Source organism: Penaeus monodon, chromosome 10 (genome assembly GCF_015228065.2).
Source record: "Penaeus monodon isolate SGIC_2016 chromosome 10, NSTDA_Pmon_1, whole genome shotgun sequence".
In the NCBI taxonomy this organism is placed as follows: Eukaryota; Metazoa; Arthropoda; class Malacostraca; order Decapoda; family Penaeidae; genus Penaeus; species Penaeus monodon.
In genome coordinates, this window is record NC_051395.1 from 14,873,385 (window position 1) to 14,883,384 (window position 10,000).

A 10,000-nucleotide genomic window follows, 5' to 3' on the forward strand; every position below is an offset into this window, starting at 1 on the left:
GAGTGCAGCATATCGAAGTCAACGTGACAGTCAGCATCGTTCCCTACCTCATGTAATGATGGCACTCTGTCCCGACATAGTCCTTTCCCGTTGTGACCCCTTGGCTTGTGTTGAATGGATGTTTCAGAATGAGCAAAAGATCCTTTCGGAAATGAATCTGATGTACAATGTATGTGTTTACGGAATCTTAATCATCCATCTTATTTTTCCAATGAAATAGTCCTGTGCTTAACGAACCAGTATTTTTTTCGAGAGAAAAAAACAACACCAGTAATACCTTTTTTTAGAAGAAGAAGAAAAAAAACGCGCTTTAACATCGTAATCATGAGTTATTCAGTGATGCATCAGTTACGAAAATAATAGGTAGTTTTCAAGCGGACGTTGCTTACGACGCATAACCGAAGACGCTATTTTTTCCCTTTTTTTGACGCGTCAGTAGGCGGGTAGTTACCACAAATTTTCAAGCAATGATTTTGATTTTACGCCGTCTTTTGTTTATATATATATATATATATATATATATATATATATATATATATATATATATATATATATAGACACACACACACACACACACACACACACACACACACACACACACACACACACACACACACACACACACACACACACACACACGGTGATTATTTTCATTATTCTTTCTTCCCGGTTATTTCCTTTAGATGGCTTTACACACACACACATTTAATATCTTCAAAGAAGAAAATATTCACATTTAAAAAAAAAATAAAAAAATGTAACTGCGGCTACATATCAGAATCCTTCCGGTTGATAAGGTTATCATATCCTTATCCCCTACCTTGCCGCTCTTCCTCTGGGAACTCTATCGACCGTTCTTGCCCCTGACGTGGGCCAAGGGAAATAAATCGATCGTTAGATTAATTTTAACTCTAACGATATCGTCACTGAACTTGCTGTTGCTTTTCAGTGGCTCGTATTTTTTTTTCGATCTTTCTTGGCTCCTCTGTTCAGTTGTTGCTTTTCTCGCTGTTCCCTTGATTCTCTTTCTAGTTTTTTTTCTCTCTTTTCATCTTTGTCTCTTGTTCCTCGATTTAGTTGTTTTTTTTTCTCTCGGTCTCTCTCTGCATCTCCTCTTCTCTTCTCTTCTCTTCCTCTCTTGCTCTCTCTTCTCTCTGCTTTTCTCTCTCTCTCTCCTCTTTTCTTCTCCTTCCTTCCCCTGTCTCTCTCTCTCTCTCTCTCTCTCTTCTCTTCTCTCTCTTTCATTCTCTCTCTCTCTCTCTCTCTCTCTCTCTCTATCTCTCTCTCTCTCTCTCTCTCTCCCCTCTCTCCTTTCTCTCTCTCTCTTCTCTGTCTTTCTCCTCTCTCTCTGTCTCTGTCTCTCTCTCTCTCCTCTCTCTCTCTCTCTCTCTCTCTCCTCTCTCCTCTCTTTCTCTCTCTCTCATCTCCTCTCTCTTCCTCTCTCACTCTCTCATTCTCCTCCTCCTTATCTCCCACATCCTCTCTTCTTCTGCATTTGTTCTTGCCATCTTACCGATACCTCTATACATCTTATTCAGACCAAGCCTGTAACAATAATTACATTAAAAAAACGCACTTTTCACTCTACAGTGCAATTCCATCAACAAAAAGACCAAGATTGGATGAGTGTTAGGATCGCTTTCTCTACACCCTGTATTGTTTACCATGAACCATCTTTTGGGAACTTTCCATTACGCGCAGGGAAAATTTCCTAATTTCTGTTGCTTTTTCGTTGGCTTAAAAGGTATTAGGGCCATGAAATTTTCATGTGTCAACTGTGATTAGGTTTTGGTGACTTAATAGAGACAGTGATAGTGAGATTTATAAATGTTATTGTTATATAAATGTTTTGTTATACAAACGTGTTGTACATTTACATAAATAGTTTGTAAGGAATGATTAAGAATATATTACAAGATTTCTTTCTATTGTTATTCGTTGTTTGTTTCTGATAAACTATGAAAACAAACAATGCTTTAAAAATAGACTGAATATTATTTTCTTTTGAAAATACGCCAAAAGTGTTTAATAACGGTTTACAAGCAAAACTGTATTAGAACTTCAACCAAATATGAACAAGAGGTTATTGTAAATATCTAAGTGTGTGTGTATGTGTGTGTTTGTATGTTTATATCTGTATATGTGTTTGTGCGTGTATGTGCGTCAGTGCATATGTCTGTACGTGTTTGAGTTTCCTTATGTTAATGGCTTTTCTAATGTAAATACCATTCTAGTGTACATACCTTTACCATGCGTGCGTTACCTTGCCGTCCTGTTATTGAATATATTATTTGGTAAATTCCATAGAAAAGGTATAAGCCTACCTTTGGCACTCCTGGAATTCTACATTCAATAATCAAGATGTCTTTCCAGGTGACACCTTTTCTATCTAAAAATGTTATCGAGGGGTAACAGCAAAATAATTTTGATTAATTTCCTTGAGGATAAATTGGATAATTATATATTTCGACTATAGGACGAACAATAAAGATTTTTATTTCATTATCATGTTTGTAACGTTCTTTATTGGTTATATCAGTCTGTAATATAAATGATACTTCCTTGAGTGCCTTTTCACTTCAAACTATTAATTCACGGATAAGTTACACTGCATAGAGATGTGATTCCATAACCCAAGGATCAAGAAGGTTTCGTACATTGGTCAAAAGTGCTGGGCAATCGGCTTCTCTCTACCATTGCCCACGATAGGCTTTGGCATTCATAATGAAGGACCCCTTTCCTCCCTCATCCCCATGTGTCTCCACCCCCCCCCCCCCACTTCCCCTGCCGCAAACACACCTATACACATACATCTACACACGCGTATATACACACTTATGCCATATGTACACACACACACACACACACACACACACACACACACACACACACACACACACACACACACACACACACACACACACACACACACACACACACACACACAAATACACAAACACACACAAATACACTTACATTCACAGAAATACACACACGTACACTGCATTCAAGCATATACTGTACAGACATAAACGAAAAATTATATAATTTGGGAATATTAAAGATAGAAATAAGTGTAGAAGTCACTGCAGCAATAATTATGATGATAATGATACTGCTACTAATAATAATGATTATAATAAAAGTAGTAGTAGTAGTAATAATAATAATGGGAATAACAATAATGATAACGATGATAATGACAAAAGTATGGACTGTCATAATGATCATAATTACAATAATAAGAGTATGATGGTAGTGGTATAACATTAGTAATAGCTGTTCAGATAACAGCAATAACGACAATAACGCTGATAGTACTCACAAGAATAAAAAAAATGATAACAAAGATAAGAGTAATAATGAAATATTGGAAATCATAGTGGTTATAATAATAATCATAGTAATGACGATAACATGTTAGAAAAATAACAATGATAATAACAACACCTTGATTTCAGTAATGATAGCAATACTGATAATGATAATAATAAAAGCAACAACAACAGTGATAATAATAACGACAAAAAAATACAACGATAGTCATCATTATTATCATAACAATAAAAATGAAGTCGCGATGATAAAAATTATGATGGTGATAATAATAATAACAACAGCAGTAACAACAACAGTGATAATGATAACAATAATAATAATGATAACAATAACGATGTCATCATAATAATAATAATAATAATATAATAATAATGAATAATGATATGATAATGATAATAGATAATGATAATAATAATAATAATAATAATAATAATAATAAATATAATAATAATAATATAATAATAATAATAATAATAATAATAATAATAATAATGATAATAATGGTAAAAATAATAATGATAATGATAATAATAGTAACAATAATACCGATAATGATAATTATTATTATCATCACTATGATATGATTAATATACTGATAATGATAATAATAATAATAATAATAATAATGATGATGATGATGATGATGATGATGATGATGATGATGATGATGATGATGATGATGATGATGATGATGATGATGATGATATATAATAATAATAATAATAATAATAATAATAGCAATAATAATAATAATAATAATAATAATAATAATAATAATAATAATAATAATAATAATAATAATAATAATGGTAAAAATAATAATGATAATGATAATAATAATAATAATAATAATAATAATAATAATAATAATAATAATAATAATAATAATAATAATAATAATAGTAGTATTAGCAACAGTAGTTGTAATGATATCAATAATGATAAAAACTGAAAATAATGATAATATCAGTAATAGCAATAGCAGTAATAATAATAATAATAATAATAATAATAATAACAATAACAATAATAATAATAATAATAATAATAATAATAATAATAATAATAATAATAATAATAATAATCAATACAATAATAATGTAATAGTGACAATAACAAAAATTATAGGAATGATTTTAATAATGATCATTATCATTATTACCATTATCATGATTATTATCATTACTATTATCCTCATTATTATTATTTTCATTATTACTATAATTATTATCATTATCATTAGTATTATTATTATGATAATAATTAAAAAAAATTATGATAATAATAATAATGACATTTAAAAAAATAGGAAAATAATGATGATGATAAACGTCATTCTCATCATCAATTGTTACAGAAGAATTGCAAAAAAAAAAAAAAAAAAAAGAAAAAAAAGAAAGAATATCTATCTATCTATCTATCTATCTATCTATATATATATATATATATATATATATATATATATATATATATATATATATATATATACATATGTAGTGTAGTTCAAGGAAATGAGGGCGTGGTGGTTTTAAGTGAACCCTTGCTGGAGCTTTTTGAATGGTGCGCTTTATCCTCGCCCAAACCGGTCAGGGTGGACGATTTCGCTGCGCAATGCTGATTATCGCAGACAAAGACTCGTCGCGAGAGAGATTAATTACTTCCCTGACTGAGACTGTAATAAGGGTTCGAAGCCTATGTTTACGACTTCTATATCACACAAGCATTAATGACTAACAGAGATAAAAAAGATAAAAAGAAATATATGTTGTTCAGACAAATGTACTTTTGAGGTTCAAAGTTGGCAACCATTTTGGCTGTTTCAAACGGGCCGCGAGGCGAAGTGAACTACTTCCATCCCAAGGTCTACATAATATATAGACCTTGCTCCAGCCCTCGCCCTTAGCCTCCGGGCTAGTACAATGGTAACGTGTCGGCCTCTCATCCGAGGGGTCGGCGGTTCGCGCCCCAGCGCTGGAAGTTGCAACTGTCGCCTGGAGGTTACTGCTGTGGCTGGGCACCACGGCTGGTAAGGACTCGGTTCAGCCGAGTCAGCTGAACGCCACTTCCCGGTCTTATTTGATGTTGTTTACAATCAGTAGGAAGAGGAGATACAGGTCTTCATGATTTCAGGATAAGAAGCACACATATTCTTGACTTACAAATAAGGAATATCATGACTAAGGGACAAATGTCACCGAGTCTGTCGAGATACGTGTCCAAAAAATATGTACAGGCCTTATACCAACTGGAACTATCAGATTGGAAAATATATATATACATGTAATTATATATTTTTTTTTCTGACTTTTTATTTATTTATAGTAATCTATGTATAAGCTTTCTTCTTTATCTCTTTCTTTCACCGACTTCTTTTATGCTTTTGAATACTTACAGTCAAGACGTTTGTCACACCATAAAGTCATATGCTTAAGGCAACTTCCTTGAATAGATTTCGACATTTTTTTGTAAAAGAAAAATCAAAAATTATACTTTCTTAAACACTGCGAAACCCGACGTCTGAACTAAGTATTGCTTTTATGCTTTCATTTTCTTTTAAATCTGGTAATAACGAGTGTTTAGCAGTTAAGTATTCTTCTTTTAGTTACTTGAACCCAAGAATGAGGAATTGTTTAGTGTTATAAATTAGAATTAGCACCCGGGGTTTGAAAAAATGGAAAGGATGAACGTAAGGAAATGTTCGTTAGGTAACCAGCAAGTTTCGTAAAAAATACATTTCTCCTACTTCTGACACTTCTCTTCTGCAGGAATAAATTACGACTCGAATCTACTTACCAAACTTTTCACAGAAAGCTTCGCAAAAATTACATGCTTTCTTATTGCAACGATTAGAGACCTTAATTCCCGATGGCTACGATGCTGTGACACAAGGAACACTTCTGCGACAGGAAAATGAAAATAACTTTTTTAACAAAGTATTTCAAGCATTTTATAAAACTACATGCCGCAAGATCCGCGCCTCCACTAGTATGGCTACGACTAGCCACATCTTCCCCTTCTCTGTTCGAGTTCTCACATTCACATCGCCAGGGCCCTTCGCCTTCAACGTCTCTTCCTTCTCCTCCTCCTCGATCCCCGTCTGCTTCTCCTCCTCCTTCTACTTCTCCCAATCCTCGCATCCTTTCCTCTTCCTCATCAGTCTCTCGCATCTCCCATAGAGCCATGACAGGAGAAGCGACAACATCCCTCAGCCCCACAGCCCGCGTCGGTCCTGCCAAGGCGTCTCTACTGCCGCTGCTGGACGACGCCTTCGCGCAACTCAAAGTGCCGTCCTTCATCCACGTGAACCTGGACGCCGTGGCCCACAACGTCGATGTTCTCAAGGGTCTTTCTTCATCTCATACAGGCAAGTCACGGACATACGGCTGAGTTTGGAAAGGGTCACCAAGACCGATGGGAAGATATATAGTGAACTAGTTATGGTAATTACTAAGCCATGAACTAAATATATTTCTGCGTAAATGCAAACAAGGTCTAGATGTTGAATGTAGGTAAAGTTGCAAATGGTAATGGTGATATAGATATACTTCCTAACGGATCACAATTACAAGAAATGCCACTATTTTCCTTAAAGTGTAGATTTTTTGCCTTCCTTCCCCATAGAGATTATGGGCGTTGTGAAGGGTGGTGCTTACGGCTCTGGTCTCCTGCCGGTGGTGGAAGTCCTCCTGGAGAAGGGCGTGAAGGAATTATCAGTTGCCACAGTGGCCGAGGGGGTCTACTTGCGGAGGCATGGGATACAGGTCCCTATTACTGTTCTAGGTGAGTTTAGTTATCACTGATAAATTGGAATTTTATTTTGTATTTCGTCATATATATATATATATATATATATATATATATATATATATATATATATATATATATATATATATATAAAGAGAGAGAGAGAGAGAGGGAGAGTAAATTTTACAATTTGACCCAGTACTGAGCACAACGAGCTTAGAATCTATTCAAATTAATGTGTATCTAAAAATATTAACAAAAAAGTATCTTTAATCACAGCATATTCCAGTAAAGTGACCAGATCTATTTTATTCGTCATCCACCTTTTGAACTCTCTTTTACACTACTAAACTTTTATTCTCAACTTCTTCCTTTTCCCCTCTTTGTTTTTCTTTAACTCTTCCCCATTAATCTTGAAGGTAACCTACTGCCGTGTGAAGTGAGCGACGTCACACAGCATCACCTCATTCCGTCCCTCAGCTGGTCGCACGCCCTCACCTCACTACCTCGAGAGGCCTTGGTTTATCCGGTGAGTGAAAAAATATGAGGTATTTCCTTGTATGATGTAGTGGGGAAATACGCAGTAAATAACTTGCTTTGTAAATGGATACAAGTAAATGATTGATAAATAATATGTCGGTGGTTAACTGACGTTTAGAAATAGATTACCAAACTGGTTCTCATATATCGGCCCATCACCACAAAAATGTCCAAATTCTAATATCAAACACACACACACACACACACACACAACACACCCACCACACAAAACACATACAACACCAAACCCACGTAATAATAATAATAATAATAATAATGATGATGATGATGATAATGGTAATAATAATAATAATCAATAAAGAAAAACAACACCATTTACCCTCAGGACGGCTCGAGACTCAAGGCGGCCATTAACATCGACACAGGAATGTCTCGTTACGGCGTCCAACCCGAGGACCTTCCCGCGCTGGTGCAAGAGCTGGACGACCTCGAAGTCAATATCTACTCCTTGTATACGCACTTCCAGTCCGCCATCACGGAGAGGGAGAAGAACCGCAAACAGCTCGACCTCTTTCTCGAAGCTTCTAAACCTTTCACGTGAGGGCACTGGCAGTTTTCTTCTGTCTTATTCGAATGGTGTTGTTGCCATGATTATTTTTGTCACTTTATACCGTTATTGCTGCTATTACTATTAATTTATTATAATTATCATCATCAACAACAATAACAACAACAGCAGCAGCAAACATCGTCGTTTTCTATCAACTTCTATTATTACTGCTACTATTATCACCACTTATGTCATCATATGCATCATCGTCACTATTATTATAACTGTCCTTGCTATTACCATAGCATCATTGTTACACTTTATTCAACACCTTAGTCGGATTAATATCAGCCGAATTCTTTTCCGATTTTCTGATCATTATATGTTGACACTCGCGAGCAGTACAAGGACACCTCTTAAGATTACAAGACTGTAAAGGAAAGGTTTTTGTGATTACCTAGATTTCGTAAATTTTACCTGGTATTGTGCATTCTTTGCGGCAGATCAACCTTTTCAGTTATCGAATTGAATGTATGAAAACTATTAACAGAGCAAGGAGACAGAGTCAGCAACAAAAAAATGTCTTAAAGAACCTTTGATTACACTCAATGAATATCATATAATTTTCTACTAGATATTGTGTAATCTGCTTTGCACATAATACAAATCTTCTACCGTCAGGTCCCGTGGTATTACTCGACATGTGGCAGCTACAACAGGATGTGTGCAGGACCTTGGGACTGACCTGGACTTCATAAGACCCGGTGGAGCTATCACGGGCTTATGTTCAGGTTTGTGTAGACGTTTGATATTCGTAATAGACAAAGGTCCATTTAAATAATGTAAAACAGAAGATATGGCTAGGGCAGCATATGAGCCTCGGGTCCATGTGTGAGCACACGATCAGATAGGTTTGATACCGCGGTTTTAAGAATTGTGATATTTTTTTGGTGTTGAAGGGAGGCTCACTTGTTTCAATTCTGACCCTTTCATTTACTCTTTTCTCTGGCTCTCTGTTGTATAAGTCTCTCAGTATCAAATTTAATCCGCCCATAAACGCGTGACCGCTAAAAGTTCATTCTTCTCCCCAGGTAGCGACCGAGAAGGAACGGAGCAGTTCGCAATGAAAGGCTTCCAACCGGCGTTCTCCGTGGTTACTAGGCCTACCTTCTATAAGCTCCTGAAGGCGGGGCGAGACATCGGCTACGACGGAACGTACACAACTTCTGAAGACGAGTGGATCGCCAACTTCACTACGGGGTGGTCTGATGGCCTCAGTCGACGTCTTAGCAATGGCGTCGGGGCGGTCAAGAGAGTTAGCACAGGTTTGTAAGACAGCTGAAGGATGTAACTAAATTTTGTTTCTAAGGTTATTTTTTGCTTTCGCGTTAGGTTTTGTCAATAAGTAATATAACTCCTTTTGTTCATGCACGCTAATACAAGACTTTGCTACACATCAACAGGTGAACGGTGCCCCATCGTGGGTCGAGTGTCCATGGACTCCATCACCGTCCGCCTCCCTGAAGAGCCATCCCCTGGTGAGGTGTTCCAAGTCCTCACCGATGACTTCGACGACGTGACTTCAGCAGTTGGCATGGCAAGGAATCTAGGCGGTGCCACCTACGAGATGCCCGGAAACTGGTCCACGCGGTTGCCTCGCCTCTACACTCGCAACGGAAAGATCGTCAGGATTTGTCCGAGCCTTGAATACACATGTTGAGGGATTTTCGGAAGATTGAGGGTTCCTCGTTATAGTGGGTATGATTGATAGTGATGGTTGTGAAATGATGGGAGCATGTTGAAATGATGGGAGCATGTTGAAATGATGAGAGCATGTAGAAATGATGGGAGCATATTGAAATGATG

General features: G+C 36.1%; 1 protein-coding gene across 6 annotated transcripts in view; it reads left to right on the top strand.

Annotated features, from left to right (window-relative positions):
• LOC119577880 (alanine racemase-like) overlaps positions 1–10,000 on the top strand; it is a 12,634-nt gene that overhangs the window by 1,081 nt on the left and 1,553 nt on the right. For 5 of the 6 annotated variants that reach the window (XM_037925520.1, XM_037925517.1, XM_037925516.1 and 2 more), the window contains exons 2-8: positions 6,516–6,703; positions 6,961–7,119; positions 7,503–7,612; positions 7,970–8,181; positions 8,816–8,925; positions 9,226–9,459; positions 9,598–10,000. The exon at positions 9,598–10,000 is cut by the window's right edge and continues 1,553 nt beyond it. In XM_037925520.1, the coding sequence (XP_037781448.1) occupies positions 6,520–6,703; positions 6,961–7,119; positions 7,503–7,612; positions 7,970–8,181; positions 8,816–8,925; positions 9,226–9,459; positions 9,598–9,854 (1,266 nt within the window). In that variant the 5' untranslated portion in view covers positions 6,516–6,519 and the 3' untranslated portion in view covers positions 9,855–10,000. Of the gene's footprint in view, positions 1–5,395; positions 6,704–6,960; positions 7,120–7,502; positions 7,613–7,969; positions 8,182–8,815; positions 8,926–9,225; positions 9,460–9,597 lie in introns of those variants that run through there. The other variant, XM_037925514.1, reaches the window with a different exon arrangement.